The sequence below is a fragment of the Bactrocera tryoni genome, chromosome 4 (assembly GCF_016617805.1).
Source record: "Bactrocera tryoni isolate S06 chromosome 4, CSIRO_BtryS06_freeze2, whole genome shotgun sequence".
Lineage (NCBI taxonomy): Eukaryota > Metazoa > Arthropoda > Insecta > Diptera > Tephritidae > Bactrocera > Bactrocera tryoni.
In genome coordinates this window covers 7,746,917-7,766,713 of record NC_052502.1, presented here as the reverse complement: position 1 = coordinate 7,766,713, position 19,797 = coordinate 7,746,917, and the positions used below count along the sequence as shown (strand labels likewise).

Here is a 19,797-nt window from a genome sequence, read left to right as displayed (position 1 = left end):
TATTTTGAAATGCTTGAATTACTTTTAAATTTTAATTCGCTACACTGCCCCAGATTTGAATGCCAAACGTCCTGATCCTTAAGTCTCACCTTATAAATTATCAACTTAGACTGAGGCAGGATCTTGGTCTAAGGAGCCAGTATAGCACCGTCAACTTTAACAATATAAAATGAGTTAAAATCTAAAATGGTTATAAATAGTGTGCAACAATATAGTATAAATGCGAAAACTCTTACACGGAACTCTTTTTATGGAAAGTTTTTCTAAGAACGAGGTGAAATACAAGATTCGTTGGCAAGACTAAATATAAACGAATGTTATATACATGAGTACATATACATATACATATGTATGTACATACATCTGTTATGTTAAAATTTAGTTATTATATTTATAAAAAGATAAAAAAATCTAAATTAAAATTTATTTACCACAATAACACGATACACTGACTAAAATTTAGATATTCCGACAAGATAATATTTATCTAGAATATGCGAGCAAGTCGTTATGTATGAATGTATGTATGTATGTCCATGTTTAATGAACTTGAGAAAAAAATAATTTCATTCCATGTGTGCACATCTGCTGCGATGTTGGTGAATGTGCTCCCTACCGCCTACCCTCCCACCCAACCGAAAACACAAGCTGAGGCTTGGCTTCTACGTTCGCCTAAATCACATCCTCAATCTCAGCAGTAACACAAAATTTTTCTGCTCCGCATGATTTTCTTTTTAATATTTAATGACTCTGTTTGCTCTAAGTAGACACATACATGCGCATATACGCTTACACGTACGTACGTTTCACTGCACACAACCGTAGAAGCCTCTATGATTGCTTCCTTAAAGTGTTCCCGCGCGCACCTGAGCGCTTGTACTCCCGTGTATGTGTGTCTGTATGTTTGTGCGGAGGCATAAGCCAAACGGCCTCAAAGTTGCCTACTGGTTTACTTAAAATAAATTCATACATACACACACAACTAACTATTTGTATAAAAGCGTACGTAAATCCTCAGCGAAACGAGTTGAAATGAAACGAACGAGCATAAACAAATATTACAGCACACACACACGCGCACACACATTGAAAATTGTAATATCCGCATGTACAAAAGTATATTAAATCGGAATGCGAAAAACTAAAATCATAATAAATTGGAAAATGAATTGAAATTACAGCAAGACGCTAGCCGCATTTACTGGCTCTCTCTCTCTCTCTCACGCCGCAATGCATATACTCAAGCGCTCACCTGCCGGTCTCACCGAATGTACCACGTTGTATTTATGTATGTGTGCTTGTAACGCTGAGCGCAGCAGTGCTCCATATATGTTGACTCTACATGCCAGCACATGAAGAGGTAGTCTTTATTATTATTAAATAAACACCGCACTCATTAACTCTCTTTTAGGCGTTTGAGCGCTCGCGCTCTCCTTAACTCTCTGTGTATGATTGCTTTAATTGTAATGCCATGAGACATTTTCCTTCTTCCGCTTTGAATTCTTTAGAAATTCATGCCGTTCCGTTTGCCCGTCCAAATTAAACGTCGTACATTCGCCTCGGCAAATGAAACTAACTAAAATTACTTTGATGTCGAAATAAATGGTTGCGTTTCGGCCTGGTCGTCGTTCTGGAGCAGCGAGCTAGCATTTAGCTAAAATCCAACGCAGTGTATTAACCTTAGCCAACGTATTGTTGCCAACTTGTAAACTTAATTAAAATGGTAATTTGGTATAATCAAATTACTGTTTAGGCACAGAACGTGAATTATTTTTAGGTAGACCAACGAAAAAAAGGTCAAACACTGAACAATGTATTGATGAGGTGCATGGGCAAGCTATAGGTTATTGTTATTGGTTGGCTTACAATTAAAAAGTTATGACTTTTTTTGGTTAATATTGAAAGTTTCCGATTCGCTACGAGCTGGTGTTAGTAGAAGACGACGAAGTGGAGAAGAATTAAACTTTACGAGCTGCTACGAATTGATTATGGCATAGGGAACTTATCAAATTTTGCTGAAGATGTTATTTAATGTTTCTCAAACATGCGAATGAACAAGAACATTATTTCAAATATTTATGTATTTAAAAGAGTTTTGCGGGTGGTCTATGATGTACATACATACATAATACAGAAATTTAGGATGGCCTAAACAAATTGTTGCTATTTTAAGCAATATTTCTGAGATTTTAGGAAGTGTGCGTTTTGAAAAGTTTTTTATCAGTTCATGATAAGCAAATTTGAAATCTTCAAGTAGTGGTTAAGCTCCCTGAAATATTATTTTATTTGTTATCAAATGTAGAACTCTAGAAAAATAAACAAACATATAAACAAAAGTTCCAATAATGTGTGATTTAACATAATTTCTTATGAAAAAATTCACAACCACATAACAAAGTGGTAACACTCTATGAAAAAGAGCTTTGTTATGTAAATATACGCTTTAAATATTGGTCTACCGTTCATTGAATATCATACTAAATAAATATTTATTGGAAGGGGGCACTATGAGTTGAGTAATTATTTTTATTTTATATTTTCAAGATTATTGTTAACCATAAATTTAAGTTGAATACATACGTATTTCTACACACAATCTAAACTATTTTTGCAGGTAAACACATTTTAACTATATACATATGCAAATATACAGTGAATGTATTCACGTACTTATAAAAATGACTTGCTAGGCATATATATGTATGTAATAAATGTGCTCTTATATGGTATATATGAGTATACAAAGGCAAACATAGTTATTTATATGCACATGTACATATGTGTGTATGTATATGTAAATGTATGTAGGTATTTGAAATTTATATTGATACTATCAATTTTCAATTTCAATTGCAAGCAAAATTTAATGACCGATATTTTGTCTAACAAGACAACTTATACTTGTAGTTACGAATTACCGTGTATACTGAGGTAAATCGAAAGTATGACCACATATGTACATAGTGAAATATAATTTTTATATCTACAAATTTGTGAGTCACATGTTCGGAAATATCAATAAATATTGACTGATTAGAAAATTTTTTCGATTTTTTATAAAAAACGTATATTTTGAAGTGCTATAATGCATGTATTAGACATACATATGTATATACAAACAGGCATGTATCTAGGCATGTATGTATGTATATACATAGATATTTATTATGTATTAATGTGAATTTTTACTTTTCAATTTAGATTTTGTGCTCAAAATAGTTTTATGATATCAACAAAGTAAATTCAGCTGAATTTGTGCAGTAAATAGTTTTGTTTGCCAGCCTGCTTATCAGACAAAGCGTGTTGATTATTTGGAACATTAAATTAACTTTAAAAACAACAGCATGTTATTAGAAAGATAACAGTAACATTTTCTATTATTTCAATTTAAATCTTATATGTGATTACTCCTATTTTTAAAAACATTTCAATGAAAAAATTACATGCAAAAACCAATTATAAGTATAATAATGGCATCTCTGCCTTGACCTAGGTGAATTCATATAGAAATGTGCATTTTAAATTAAACCAGAGTTACTCGTTATCCCAAGCGGGGCGAATCCATCCAACTAACCACTTTGTTGGTTGATTCCATCGCCTGGAAGAGGCACATAAGCAAACCAACAAACGGCGAAGAGCAACGAATGTAAACGAACCGCATTGAACCAAATTAATCTACTCATACAAATTCAATACGAGTTATTGCAAGTAACATAGCCGGGCCAAAGACATTATATTGTCTTAACTTATGTAGATGTCTTCAACTAATAACAATCGCATACAAAAGCGTCTAAGCGATAGCTCGGCGGATACGAGCGCGTACAACACAAGCGAATAACATCGAGTTAAGGAATTTTCACCAAAGTACTTGCTCACTTATTTGCTTTACTGCCTGCCGTCTATCTCAGCTTCAGCCTATCCCGGCATTTGACTGGATCTTCTTGCACACGCCATCAGCTTCTAACGACGCATCGTCGTCTTAAGCTCGTCTTTGTTGCCTTGGTTAGCCTGCTTACTCAACTAGTCGTTCGCTAGCTATTTCTACTTTAAAATGCGTATAAATATGTATGTATGTATGTATGTATGTAGGCAATAAAAAAGTAAATTCAAACAACAAAGACAATTTATAAAATACAAATATTTTCTTTTCAAATTTCGTTTCGTTTCAGGTTCGTTTGTACTCATTTTTCCACATAATCTTATTTTTCACAAGTGCGCACTGGTGTGCGTGAGATGTGCGTTATTTCTTGTGTATTTTCTTCTGAGCCTGTTTTTAAATTACTCCAAAATGGGAGGTTATCAACACGTCACATATCGACTATATTAGTTAAGATTTATGAAAGTTAGATATTGTCATTTAAAAAACTAGCGACAACCAGATATCAATGCTAATCGCATGATGGCATACAAATATAATCGTATCTGAAGCAACCTTGTGGTTTTATTTTGAGTCAATATTTACTCAATTTGGTACCTAAAAAAAATATATTTTTGTATTTTGAAGGAGACCACCAAAAACTCATAGCGTATTTTTCCACTGCAAGAATGCCATTTTTCCGCTCGAGACATTATTCCATCAGTGTAAATTGAAATTTTGAAATTCGCAGAACGGAAGCGAACGAACCATCGGTGTGCTACACGAACTGATACAGCATCGTGTCCGTAAACTTCGCAAATTTCATTGGTAGCTTGCGTGGCATTCTTCCCTTTTTTATACATAAATTTCAAAAAATAGCTAATTTCATCATTATTTTCACTAATTTTTGAACTGCTGTAACTTTTTTTTCAACTTCCCCGATTTTTTTTTGGTTAAATGAAGCTCACCTTTTCAACACTATATGGTTGACACAATGTGATTGGTAGCACTGAAGATATACGACTGCAACGACATCTATTGACAAAATACGAAAAGACTTTTTCGACTACCCAATACTAGTAAATCTATATGAAATGATTTCAATTAGTTTTGGCATTGTCACAATTTTGAATTCATTTAAATTTCGATAGTTTCAGATGCATTTTTTAAATTTTTTATTTAAGATTGCGAACTTTTAATTAAAAAAATTTATTTTTTATTTAAAATGTTGGGATTAAAAATTTAAATTTAATTTTAAATCAACAAAGCAGAGAAATTTTAATTTAATATTTAAAGTAAGATTGCCAACCACTGCTTTAGGGAATTGAATAGTATTTATTTATTTTTCTATCCGGGATTTGGGATTTGAAATGAGAATATTATTTTTTACTAACATTTTCAGTATTAAAAAAACCAAAAATATACATACATATTTAAATATTAATTCAATTATTATTTAATGCAAAATTTGCACCCTTACATATGGTATCTTTACTTTTCTTGCATCCGACTATTTTCTAAATACATGCTTTTATATAAAAGGTTTAAGACTCTTTCGAGGTTAAAAATAAGTACTCTGAAATGCACTACGTAAATTGCTTTGATTTTTGAAGACGTTTAATTCTTCGCAAAGAGGGTTTTATTTAATATACATACATACATACATACATATGTTGTAGCAAGCTTCGACGAAGTCGTCGCATTTACTGCTGTCGCTGTCGATGCCGAAGTCAAAGTTTCTGTTTGCATGCTTTAGATAAAAAATTGTGGAATTGTTTATTTTTGTAGCATTCGTAAATTACATAAAATCGTTGAAAGTAATTTATGAAGATTACTGCTGCGACTGTGAATTCGATTGTGTAGCGTACTTGTATATGTACGTATACATTGCTGACTACACAACAGTCTATGAAATGTGCGATTTTTCGTTTTATTACTTATTTCCTTCTCCATATTTCTTTAGATGGAATTGTAGTTGAGAAGCAAATAAACGAAACCAAGTAGTTACTTATTAACGAGTTCATTGAAATCATTTCATAGTCATATACACGACCGTATATGAAAGTATGCATATACAATAAATACTCGTTTGTGTATTATTTTTCACTTACATATTTATGCATAGGTGGGTATATCAGATTTTAAAAACAAATTTAGTTATGTTTGTAGATATATACATTTAGCACTGTAACAAAGCACAAATATTTAATTAACATATATTTCTACACAATAAACTCAGCTGGCACAATAGTTATTATTTTATAGTTCTGATTTTCTAGATGTGAGGAATTAATACAGAAGTACTTGTAGACTCTATTTTTAGGATAAATGAGGTCATCAAAGATGTTATATTGATTTCAATTCAAAGAAAAAAATAATATGTGCGTTTCATGCATTACTGACACCAGTAAAAGTAAATTTATTATACAAAGAAAAAGTTTAATTCTAAGCAGAGTTACAATATACATATGTACGTGTGTATGTATGTATGTTATATTTTTGCTTAGTTTTTTGTTGAAAAAAATATATCTATTTTTTAACCAATATATTTGAATGTGTTAAACTAATAAATATTTTTTAAATCACTAGTCGCCGATAATATTTATTCCGTTTAGAGTAAATAATACTCTTTATCGGTTCTATGTTACGAACGATTCTGTTGTAGCGTCGTAAGGTGACTTTTGCGTTTCAGAGCTCGAAATCCTGGTTAAAAGATTGCATAAATAACGTATATTTTTCATGTTGTGCTTGAAGAAATTTCAGACCTGTTCAAGAACTCAATGTCAGATGCATTTCAAAGGAAGTACACTTCTTTATATCCGGTGGATCTTGTGGAATGCGTTCGTAAATGCTTTACAATATGTTATTATCAAAACGCTCTACAATTCCGGGATCTACAATAGGTATATCAACCCATATTACTCCAAATGCTTTAATTTGTTAAAAACTAATTTCAATTTTATTTCAATATTCGGGGATCCCAATATAATGACAAGCTTTACAGAAACAATTAAATATAATGATGCAAGCATAGATACACCAATATTATTTACAAGTGAAAAAATATTTTATTTTGAGGGATAAAAACACAAAATCGATTAAAAGAAGTGCTTGCAAAATTCGTCTAATGTGAACATACATATGTATATATATCAAAAACCACAAATTGTATTAATATTACACAAATTACGCATATGCATATGTATGTATGTATATACCAATATTTGAATAATAGAACAACCGTAAGAACTTTTATTTATACAAGTATTCTGGAAGCCATAGAAGTATTGTCAATTAAAACTTTTTTGTAACGAAACGATTATGTTAATTTTATTAACTTACAAAATGGAAAGCGCTTAGAAATATGTGTAAATAAGTATATGTAAGTATGTACTGATATAAAACTCTCAGTTTATAATTACACGGATATGTTTATGTAGGTGTACACTATTAATCAATATATTTTCCGATTGCTTTAAAACAAAACAACAACAAAAACTCAAGTGCAAATATTCTAATTATAAAAACGTACGTATGTACGACATATATTTATATACAAAAAGTAAATTCTTGCGAAATAATGAATCTATAGGTATGCACGTTAAAACGTCAAAACATTCAAATGCTTTCATTGAATAAACAAAGGTGCGTACCTATTTAACACAATTAGTAACTATTAGTACTATCGTTTGGTTATTTTATCGCACTTTAAGCAGGTCTTTTAAACAATTCAAACTTACTCGCTACTGTGATTTATAGCACTTTTAATAATGTAAAACTGCTACAAATATTCATCAAGCTGTTTTTGCACGACTTTGTCAAATTACAAGTTATGAAACTGCAGCGGAATAGTTGTAAACAATAAACAATCGAAGAGCAGAACACGGTAAAACTTAATGCATTTTCAATTCCATTCGCTCTAGCACTGACTGAACATAAGCGCGAGTGATTTTAATACTCTGCAAAATGCAATACGATTTCCTGGAGAGCTTTATAGTGTGTTCAATTGATTTCTAAACTCTTATCAGTATAACAGAGTTGCCATGTCTGCTGCCCAACCATGTTCTGATTTTCCATATTTCACCCTGCACAGTACAATTCAGCACAAAAGATTCAATTAGCCATAAGCGGGTTAAGCCACATGTCTAGCTAAAACCTCAGTGGTGTGTTCAGTGCTTGTTTGTGTTTTTCTACTTTTAACAAAACAACTGCTTGCGTACCTGTCAGTAGCTGAAGTAGTACATATATTGGCGCATATACTGGAAAAACTTGAAACAAAATGAGTAAGGTATGTGGAGATTATAAAGAAAACAGCATAAATTTAGTTTTAAATTGTGTGTTCCCATAAATTTGATGAGCTGCCTTCCAATATATTCACCAAAGTTGCCAAACTTGACTAAAGTATTATGCATGACAAGTGACAGTGGAATGGTGTTAACCAACCGCTAATAATTGTTTTAGCATCAAACTTTATACACTTTTCTGTTCATCAACTATTTAAACCGTGTGAACTACAAGTCTAACAAAGAGTTTGAATTGCGTTAAATAGTTCGATTTAAAAATATACAATTTACACATTTTTTCACTTTCAAACAAACGACAAAGCTTAAAAATTGATAAATAAGGATGTATTATGGTATATCCGCTAAAATGAGCATCGCTTGTTAAATATAAAACGAAGTGGCCACGCCATTCTGTTGGAATATCATTCGTGAATGTGGTAACATTTGCAAATGCCACCGACGCTGGAAGTGAGCGACGTTTGCGCATTAATTTCCATCATGAACTTCCAGCCAACAGTGGAAGTTTTTTTCCATATTGATTAGTTATGTCGCTTTTGTTGTTTACCCATTAATTTTCCTAAAATTGTGTTGAAATTAGAAAATATATAATTAAAAAAAACACGTGAAAACGTTCGAGAACAGTGTATCATACGCGGCTTTTCTATATTTTCCAAGCTGACGACGAACTGCACGATTGGTAAGACAGTCGTGAAGCAACCCCAGATGTCCACTGGAGTGGGAGGCGGAGGAAGCAGCATCACTACTGACCACAGCCGATTATATTTCCTCAATTCGCCATCAACACCGCTTTCCGCGCGCGATCCATTTTTTATCAAGCCGGAATACCTCAATTATGAAAATCCCATGCACCACCTCTACCCTAGTAACAGGGGCTTAATCGACTACAACAACTATACAAGCGCTGCAGTAGCAGCGGCCAGTGGTAGCGGTAGTACATCGACAAACGCAGTTGCAGCTGTCGCCGCCCTAAATTTAGAAAATAATTTCCAGCAACCTCAATCACAACAATCGTCATCTTCGTCATCACAACAACAGCAGCAAACACCCACATCGACGAGTCAAAACCAAACACAGCAAAGTCAACAGCATCCTTTACATCTACACCTCAGCACACCGCCATCGACTCGAGCGCAAAAAGCAGCCCGTCGACGTAGCAACGAATCTGTGGAGGCCCGTCAGAGACGACTAGCACGTAACGCCGCCCGAATGCGAGAAAAGCGATCCAAAGAAAGTGAGGAAGAATATCGAATCCGGCTGGCGAAAAATGCGGAAGCGAACCGTGTACGACGTCAGAATGAAAATGAAGTACAAAGAACCCTAAGACTGATGAAAAATGCCGCCAGACAGCGACTGCGGCGCGCTGGTGAGACGCCGGAGGAACGCAAAAAGCGTTTGGCCAAGGCCGCCGAACGCATGCGAGTTGCGCGAGCAAATGCGCCGAAAGTGTATAAGCCTCCACTGGAGGATCGCCTTAAGGGTTACTAAATACGCATATATAAATACTTGTACGTCAACAGGCAGCATCAAATCTATCTCATAATGGACAAAAAGAAGACGTATGGTATTGATGTTATGCACCATGAACCATTATTAATGACGCAACAAATACAACAATAACCGTTAATAAAGAAGTAGCAACACAAAAACTCAGCTGGATAGTAGGAAAAAAAAAAACAAAAATATAATGCGAACAAGAATGTTTTGAACAGATGAAAGGTTTTAGTCGCACACGCATTGGTTTAAGCTCAGGAAACTTGGCTTTCATTGCGCGATCGTATCATCAAAGGGTGAAGGAGGCAAATTGCAAATTAAGGTCAACTAACATATGCCCCTCAACCGTATATTTAATTAAGTTTATGAAATAAAGTATTTTTATAATGCATGCATTACATTAATATAAAATAAAATGTAATAATAATAATAATATAACAAAAAAAATTGTAGAAGCGTACATATGTAAATGTAGTCGGTCACACAACAAGCAAACAAACAAACACACATACATATATACACACACCAATTAGTTCCAAAACCACATAAACACAAATGGACGCATTATTATAACTACAATGTAGCACCTATAGCGTTATATCTAAATCTCCAAAAAGATTATTCTAAGCCCGCTAAAAAGCTCCTTAATTAATAACCCATTTGTGCTGATGCTCTTGACACTTCTGTAATTCACACATAGTTTTAATCCAACAAAAATTAAATTCTGTAACGAGATATTTTAATATTAAAAATGCAATATACATATAGTCAAGTTAAACCCTATGTCTCTTTTCATTCTTAATTAAGTTCTAGTCAAAATTCAAGTTTTATCTCCATTTTTTGATGTAATTAAAGATTATTTTTAAATTATGTAATATGTACACTATACTGGAATAAAGTTGCATCAATCACATTTTTAAAGTACTTTAGGGTTGGATCTCTTTGAAGAAATACGCTTGAACAACCGCCAAGGGATCACAATACATGTGTACATATGGGTAGCAAATTTCCTTATAATCATTTGCAGCAGGAAAAGCGATCATCTCAATGACTACAAATCCTTTAATTGGATGTAGTTATGTGCCTGTTATAGACATTCTTAACATAACAGTTCAACTATCTAATGCAAAATATCTAAATCTAAAACGTCTAATCTGTTACCTTCTTTTCAAAAGGTATATGTATGTATGTATATATAAGTACGTATACAAACATAAATATGCATTTAACTTAAAATTGTAGGCTTGTTTGCCCAAATATGCAAATATCTTGTTTGTCTAAAATGTTTACTAGGTAATGGAGATGCCAGGTGTCTTGGATGACTTCCTTTTAGTCCAATTTTATTACAAAATAAGCTTGTAGTTCAGATTATTAAATATAAAATTGTACATACTTACATATACTACATATGTATGTATGTATATATGTAGATATGAGCATGTGTGTACAAAACAGTTTAAGAAAATTAGCTGATCCTCCATGGATATTGAATATATACGTACATATGTGCATACATACATATGTAATGAAATAAAATATAAAACGGTCAGGCTTTTAAAAATTTGGCTTAAAAAATTCGAAATTATAATATCGGAAAATTAAAAAAATTGTGCACATACATATACATACAAAAGTATATGTAGGTGCATATTGGGTGTGCGCATGTATCTCACATATGAAAGCGGATTGGTTGATTACGTCGAATATATTTAAGAAAGCGCTACAGCTCGTGGGTACACAAAAAACCACATATGTATGTATCTAGTAATATCCACATATGCGTGCCATACATGTAGATACACATATGTGTACATACTGACGTGTGTGTATCTATATGTTCGCATTCGTAATTCCAGTGAATATGTGACGTTAACTTCACTTTGAATAAAACCCTCAGTAATTCCCTACACACGAAGCAAGCGTCCATTTGCAAATCGTGTGGTAACACTGCCCTTCCAAACGCTTGAACGAGTTCCCGGTCGAGGGTGTTCGTGTGTCGATGTGTATCTATCCATTGGAATATATGTATGTATATGCTTAAATACTTCCAATATAGAACGGTAAGAAATTGTTATTCTAAACCGAAAACATAAGTATTGGGTACAATACATTTTACGATGATCATGTAGATCATTTTATGTATTAAATGCTTACAATAAATCCTGATCTATAACTAGAAAAACTAAAATATATTAGCAAAATAAATTGAAATTGAACTAAAAACGGTATAGTTGTGTAAATACTGGACTTGATTTTTAAATATTTTACTACCTCCACAAATTTCCACACATTTTATTTACCTACTTTTAGGTTTTTAAATTCGAAATAATTATAAAAAATCCTACGTAATTATCTCTTATTAATGACAAATGATAAGAATTATACTTTTAAAAATTAATAAAACAACTACAAAATTTTTCTTGGTGTTCTTCCATTTTCCACAAAGCGGCTCGTTCCAATGCTATTTCGTGTATTTACATTTTTTTCGCAAGCCGTTGCTGGTTTTGGCCTCACCGCCTACGGAAATTTTTTGGTTAAATAAAAAATTAAAGTAAAAAATTGTATTGCTGGTAAATAACCTTAAGTAACCGTTTCTATAAAACGGAAGTGTTGAAATTTGTGAAAAGTGACTTAATATAGACAAGTATACAAGTTAGCGCAATAATTATACTTAAAAGTTGGTGAAAAGATAAAAGTTTCAGTTATTAAAATAAAACCTTAAATATAAGTAAAAATTATAAAAATAGTAAAAAGAAATAGTTTAGTGAATGAAAATACGATTATGTCGTAAGTGCATTGGAGGGTCCGAGTTGAAATATGTGAAGAGTCTCATAGAAAATCATGTGAAAAATCGATTGGAAAGTTAGACTGGAAATGTGTGTGAAACAACATCGTTCCAATGTATGGAATATAACGCTGTGAATTGTTTGCTTGAAACTTTTAGTGCAAAATGTCAAAGTTTGACAATCGCCGCCAATAAATGACATCAGTAAGAAAAACTTAGTAAATATTTGCAACAATTGCAAATACGCAAAAGCTATAAAAGAATAAAAACAAAAAGTGAGTGGTGGGCATGAAGGTGCGGAGGTGAGGACCGAAAGCAAATAAATGTGGAAGAGCAAGGTGAAGATTTATACAGACGTTCCCAGTTCCTGAGAGTGACGTTTTCGAAATAATGGAATCAAATCCCAATGGGATAAAAATAGAGCCTACACTTGAACAGCAGCAGCATTCACAGTACGCTACACATCTACTCGCATTGAATGGACACAATGCACGGCTTCTTATTGAGCACCCCTCAACGTTGCTGGTGCCATTGTCACATCAGCAGCAACAGCAGCAGCAGCAACATCAACAACAGCAGCAGCAGCAACAACAACAACAACAGCATCAATTACATCAGCAACATCAGCAGCAGCATCATTTTCAACAGCATGACCAGCAAATACAGCAGCAGCAACTACAGTTAAGTACATTACCAGGTTATCCACAACCACTTTCGCTTAAGCAACAGCCCGCAACAACGCCGGTGCCTGGAGGTGTTACCACAACTCACGGTCCTACATCAGTTACATCGTCAACTTCCTCACGTACAGCAGCACAACGCTGGAACGAAAGTCCTGAAGCCCGCGCCCGTCGTTTGGCACGCAATGCTGAAAGGATGCGTGAAAGGCGTAATCGCGAAAGTGAAGAAGAGTACCGGAAGCGTCTCGCCCGGAATGCTGAGGCAAATCGTCTTCGGCGCCAAAATGAGTCGGATATGGAACGGGCCATGCGCCTGGTGCGCAATGCAGCTAGGCAAAGGCTACGTCGGGCAATGGAAACGCCGGATCAGCGGGCAAAACGACTTCAGAAGCTTGCTGAACGAATGCGACTTTATCGGGCTAATGAGACACAGGATCAGCGAAAAGTGCGTTTGGCAGAAATGGCAGCACGAGCACGTCAACGTATTGCAAACGAGACTCCAGATCAACGCAAGGAGAGACTGAGGAAGTTAAATGATTACGCAAAAAAGGTCAGAGAAACTAAGAAAAAATCCAAGCAGGAGCAAAGTGAGAATTCGCAGAATTCGAGCCAATTGCAAAGTACTGCTGCCAGTTCCACTAATGAAAATATCAATTTGAACCAGGCAGCCCCGCAATCAACGGTCGCAACAAACAACACCATAGACCAACAACAGCCCCAGCAATCCAATGACGAACAACTAGCATCTTATCAACCACAGCAGACGGCGTTAACCAATCCCATAGAGTACTATCAGAATATGTTCATGAGTCCGGCAACATTGAGACCTGCTTTACTTAAACAGGAGCAATTAACACCGCAGCAGCCACAGCAACAACAATCAATGCAGCAAGGACGTTTTACACACCAACAACAGCAACAACAAACAATACTAGATTCAGAATCAAATAGCATGTTCCCTCAACAACTGTACGATAATGACCAGAAACCAGCAACCGCATCTGGTAACGGCACTGCAACAACGTCTTCTAAGTTGCCACAAGCACATGTACCACAGTTCAGCACAATTGCCAGTTCCCTTGAATTCTATCAAAACAAATATATAAAGAAGCAGGAACTACAGGTAAGTATAAACGATACTAAATAGGTGCGAAAATAATCAAATGTACATGAATATCTACTTGTCTGCCCCATTGTTCAACTAAAAACTTAATATTAAAATAACTTAACCTTAATCATAGTGTCTCTTTTCCAAAATTAAGCGTGTAAAGATTCTAAAAATTAAGATTCGTTCAGTAAAATTGTCTCTTTTAAATAAATAAAACAAAATTAACCCGTGAGTTTTTTAACAAATCTAGTTTAAACGAAAAAATATGATAAACAATGGGATTGGGCGCAATATAAATACATGAATTAATGTATGTAAAATGTGATCACGTATACATATCTACCAAAAAGATATACATACGTACATATATGAACATGTGTACTTCACCGATGCATGCTATGGCAAATGTAAATGCGAACGGAAAAAATAAATGTTTGGCCAAATTCTGGGTTGGTATATTATTAGCAAAAAATAGGCTTAACTGTCAATGAATTTGCTAAAAAAATATAATATATATACAGGAAGATCTGCAAAAAAAAAAAGAATTATATGAAAACTTGGAGCCATTTTTATTCAACGATAAGTGTTGGCAACTCCTTATTTAAACGTGATTGCGAACGAATGTTGGTATACGCAAAATGGAGAAAATGAATCCGGTTTTAGTGAAAATGATGCTTTTTCTTTTTGTACGTTACCAAGGTTGCCGGACTGTTTTATCATTATGCAGGCGTTAGAAGATTGCTATTTTACAAAATCTATATGGTAAATCATAAATATCATAATTTCGGAAAACCGTTTTAACTATGTAAATATTTTCCAACATATGATTAGTTAATGGGCCAAAGTAAATACATATGTTGACGTAATTAATGTGTTTTGCTAATGAAGTTTTCAACTACTTATGTGTACTTTTATATTTGGGACCTAAGAATCTTACGAAGTATGGTGTTGACAATGTACTGTTTTGCTGATTAAATTTCCGATATTCATACTATATATAACACGGTTTGACTTGAAAAATAAAGGACATGTGGTATTAAAAAAGGATACTATTTTTACATATATAAATATTCTTGATTTATATTTGTTTTTATTCGCAGCTTAGTAAGTTAATTGGAGCCAACAGCGAGTTGACGTGTATAAAATATTAAAGTTCTGATTAAGTAAAGTATTGCTTCTAAACAGGGCGCAAGGAAATCGTGTGAATGTGTCGTGTTTTGTTGGTATCGGTCTGAAATAATTTTAACCACACCTTTTGTATGTTCTATTTCTAGCTTAAATAAACCAAAAAATTAATACTTTCTACTATTCAATTATAATCTATTTGTGTATACTTTTTGTGATTTGAAAACATTTATCTTAAAATAGTAGATGGTGATTTGATATTTTATTATTTCATTGTTCAATTTACATATATTTTTTACATTATGAAATTTTTACCCAAAACATGATTGTTATCATGAACACACTGACTACTGGTAACTCTTAATATGTTTGACAAATTTTCGATGTGGCAACATTATTATTCCAATGCTAGATACATACCTATTGTGTAAATAAACGTCTTTATCTGGTAGTCGGTTTTTTATACGCTTACATTTGTTCACTTTTTTTTTGATTTGTCAAAATTGTAAATTTTTTATAAATATTTCTATTTTTGTCTTGCGACTTTCGGGCGGTATGTGGCAGGCAAATAAATATTCAACATTTGAAAAGGATGTGGGTAGCTATAACAATTTTCATTTGCAGACAAACAATCCAACGAATAACAGCGGGTCTGTTGGTGGCTCCAATTTGCAGAACGATACAAAGGTGATCGTAGCATCCACGTCCAACAGTGAGAATCAGAAATTAAAAAGTTCACATCCTCAAATACAAAACCCTCCCACTCCGCTATATAACCAATTTCCTTATTTAGCTACATTTCCAGCTGCTGCAGCCAACTCGGGATCAACCGTAGTGACTTCACCATCCAGTACGCCCACTCAAGCCACCTACTACCCCATGTATCACAATGGATTTCAACTGACTATTCCACCGAATACAGTGCCGCCACCATTTACACCTGTGCATTTCACCAATAACACAACCAATTCGGGAACATCGCCTACATCTGGACAAGTGGCCCAAGCTGGTGTTGGCGGAGCATATAATTTATTGGCAAATTCATCTATAACTGCTGCTGCGGCGGTCGCAGCTGTTGCTTCAACTGCTACACAACAACAACAAGCTATACAGGATTTTCCAAAACCGGTCCGCGGTCGCCCTAGAAAGGTCATCTTTTCCAATACAGGTACTGGCAGCAATGCCTCAACTACTAACAACACGGGAGACTCAAAAAACGGCATTTATCTGCTGCCCACAGGAACCACTGAATCGCCTGAGGACGCACTACGGCAACAAAAGGTGAGTGCCTTGCTTGAGCAAGAAATAAACCAAATGCTCGCATCACCACAGCAGACACCGCGCCGCGGACGTGGTCAACAACATTCCTCGCCCACAGGCTCGACCCGGGGCAGCGGGCATAAATATGAAACAGATGAAGACAAACGAAGACGATTGGACAAAATGGCAGCACATCAAAGAGAAGTGAGGGCGAACGAAACACCGGAGCAACGAGCAGTACGTCTGGCTAAACTATGCGAGAGAGCTCGACTGAAACGGGCCGAAATCCGAGCGACCGAATCACCAGATGAACGGAAAGTACGTCTATCCAAACAAGCCGAATATGCACGTATGCGCCGTTTACGGACCCATTCACGTCGTCGCACCGAAGACAGAGCACGCGAACTATATGAAGAACTTAAAAAAGATGTGGATATATCCAGTGACGGCAACGACTCCAACGGGAACACAAAATTACAGCCACAAGATCAGCAACAAGATCTACTTCAGCAACAACAGCAGCAGCAACTACAACAGCAGATGTTGCACTCAAATGAATCCTCCAACATGGTGAACGCACAACTCCAGCAACAGCAGCAACAACAACAGCAGCGTTTCTTAGCTTTAGCCAACTCGCAAGCGCCTCAACAGCAAGATCAACAACAAATGTCAGCCTCTAACAATGCATACGGCAAACCTCCGTGCAAAGAATACAATTCACAGCCTGAGAATAATGATATGCTTAAGATTCTCGAACCTATCATCGTAATGAAAACAAAATAAAGCTAACTAATATATAAACAAATCTAGCAAGTACGCATCAAAAACAATACACAATAGTCTATATCAATAAAACACAGTTTATGATAAATACACCTTCACTTTTACACGACGATGACAATGACGATTGAAGCCCACGTCTATATAAAAAAAACAAAAAATACTAATAACATATAACAAATATACACGTGGTAACAAATACTACAATATATCACCGAAATCACGATAAAATGTCGGCAGCAGTTATTCAAGTAAAATTCTTTTTAGAAATTCAATGAAAAATGTAGCAGTAGCAATTGGAATGATAACAATTTGATTAACTATACCCATGAAGGGTATTGCATACATACATATATATTCATATGTAAGTTTATGTTAGTGCAGTATATCATATACTACATACTAAATGAAATAAATATGCAAATTTATATACACTAGTAACACTCAATGTATGTAGAGCTCGTGTAAGCATAATATTAATATTACTGTGTAATAAGTATAATAATGACCATGATAAAGTAAAAGTAAAGAATAAAGTCAATAATTTTTTTAAAGTAGATTAAACACACAAATTGATGTACTTATTTAAATCAAGTTCATCTGTGCCCAGGTAGTATACCGTTGAACCTAAAGTACATATGTACATACTTGTGTTAAATCTAAGCCTGGCGGCCATAATTTCAACAGACGCCAGTTCTTTTGCGGTAGTAGGTAATTTGTTATTGACTTGATTTCTGTTTAAATTTTCAGGTTAGTTTTTTATATTAAAAGCTTTTATTTTCTTAAATTATTTATAGCTGTGAGTAAATAATTAAAAAAATATTCACATTTGGTTTTAGCTGGAATTCAACACCTTACACTCAATCGATACGGAGTATTCCGCCGACTCTATAGAATGGTGTCCACACCACCAATACCAATCCTATTTTGCTTGCGGCACATATCAGCTGGAAGAGAATGCTGGGGAGGAAAGCACTATGCGTACCAGGCGCAAGGGTCGCATATATTTATATAGGTTTTGTACTGCAACCAAAAAGCTCACAGAAGTTTGTCGCCTGGAGACAGCTGCCATTCTAGATATGAAGTGGTTAAACGACGAAACGAACGCGAATCCCCTACTTGCAGCTGTGAATTCGTTTGGTCAACTAGAAATATACGAGTTTGAAGAAGATACATTGAAAAGAATCAGCAGTTTGGATATAAATTCCAACTGTGACGATTTGTTGGCATTGTCGCTGGATTGGCGACGTACGGAGAATTCCAGCCAATCAAATCAATTTCAAATATTGGTTTCAGATTCCAAAGGTGGCGTGAGTTTAATCGACTATGCACCAAAGTATGGTCTCAAACTCACTAATACTTTTGCTTCACATGGTTTTGAAGCATGGACATGTGCTTTTGATCGTTGGGACTTAAATCGTATATACAGTGGTGGCGATGATATACTTTTGCAAGCTTATGATCTACGAACTTGCACGCGTATTCTCAGCAACAAATCGCATAACGCTGGCGTTACTTGCATGCTCAGTCATCCCAAACAGGAGCATTTATTGCTGACTGGCAGTTATGATGAACATTTGCGTACATTCGACACGCGCTCCATGAAGCAGCCCTTGGGAGAACTGAATCTCGGCGGCGGCATATGGCGTCTAAAGATGGATCCGTTAGAGCGTGATCTCATTTTGGTTGCATGCATGTATCATAACTTCAGCATCGTTCAGCTGAAAGGTGGACAGTTGGAGGCACCCACGTTGCTTGGCGAATACTACGAGCATAAAAGCATTTGTTATGGCGCGGATTGGTGTCTTGACGTGTCTGGTGATAAAAATTTGTACACGGCAACTTGCTCATTTTACGATCATAAACTCTGTGTGGCCCAAATAGTTGAAGAGCACCACTAACTGTTTTTGCAATATGTAAACAATTACAAAATAACTTGTCTTCAATACAGCTGGGTGATTTCTTGACGGTTCCGTTAAGTCAAAACTGTAAATCTGGTATTTAGTTGTTTTAGCATTTATTACTGGCCTTAATTATGACAAAAATTTACCATTTTTACCGATACTTTGCAATAATCTTGGGTTTTATCGATACCAAAAAACATTACAGTGAGTAAGTAAAAATTACTAGCAGTGACTACCTTTAAGCGCTGCGATCTAACCATTAATCAAATCTAATGGTTAGCGAGAGGTGCGTGGTATTCTCGCTTTAAGTGGTACTCTTTTTTATTCATGGAAGCTGTTGGTAAGTATAAGTAGAACTCCAACCATTCTCTCGTTTTTACTAAAGGCGAGGATGAAATGGACCTGTGCAAAATTTTAGAGCAATACCTTAAAAATTGAGGGCTAGGTTCCGACAGTCAGACACATCTCGTCACGCAGATCATTTATATAAACATTTTATAGTGC

The 19,797-nt window shown here is 34.9% G+C and overlaps 4 protein-coding genes across 12 annotated transcripts in view; 3 read left to right on the top strand and 1 right to left on the bottom strand.

The window, feature by feature from the left end:
* The window catches only part of LOC120773482 (mediator of RNA polymerase II transcription subunit 15a), a 27,707-nt gene extending 19,531 nt beyond the window's left edge, over window positions 1-8,176 (bottom strand). Inside the window, exons 1-2 of one of the 4 annotated variants that reach the window (XM_040102412.1) lie at window positions 7,597-7,818; window positions 1,253-1,710 (exon numbers count right to left, since the gene is read on the bottom strand). The gene's annotated coding sequence lies outside the window, so the exon portion shown is untranslated. Of the gene's footprint in view, window positions 1-1,252; window positions 1,711-7,509; window positions 7,574-7,596; window positions 7,819-8,076 lie in introns of those variants that run through there. The other 3 variants (XM_040102414.1, XM_040102411.1, XM_040102413.1) reach the window with 3 other exon arrangements.
* On the top strand, window positions 7,930-19,797 carry LOC120773485 (diphthine methyltransferase). The gene is made up of 2 exons (XM_040102422.1): window positions 7,930-8,144; window positions 18,229-19,797. The coding sequence occupies exons 1-2, from the start codon at window positions 8,136-8,138 to the stop codon at window positions 19,288-19,290; spliced, it is 1,071 nt and encodes a 356-aa protein (XP_039958356.1). The 5' UTR covers window positions 7,930-8,135; the 3' UTR covers window positions 19,291-19,797.
* LOC120773486 (zinc finger protein 821) lies at window positions 8,651-9,948 on the top strand. Its single transcript, XM_040102423.1, has one exon. The coding sequence runs from the start codon at window positions 8,863-8,865 to the stop codon at window positions 9,643-9,645; it is 783 nt and encodes a 260-aa protein (XP_039958357.1). The 5' UTR covers window positions 8,651-8,862; the 3' UTR covers window positions 9,646-9,948.
* Window positions 12,131-17,961, top strand: LOC120773484 (transcription activator MSS11). 6 transcript variants are annotated; one of them, XM_040102421.1, is made up of 3 exons: window positions 12,131-13,666; window positions 13,781-14,239; window positions 15,974-17,961. In XM_040102421.1, the coding sequence occupies exons 1-3, from the start codon at window positions 12,827-12,829 to the stop codon at window positions 17,390-17,392; spliced, it is 2,718 nt and encodes a 905-aa protein (XP_039958355.1). In that variant the 5' UTR covers window positions 12,131-12,826; the 3' UTR covers window positions 17,393-17,961. The 6 variants fall into 6 exon arrangements, with proteins under 6 accessions (XP_039958355.1, XP_039958350.1, XP_039958352.1 ...); XM_040102416.1 differs by having other exon boundaries at window positions 12,131-14,239; window positions 15,974-16,082; window positions 16,143-17,961; XM_040102418.1 differs by having other exon boundaries at window positions 12,131-14,239; window positions 15,974-16,517; window positions 16,590-17,961.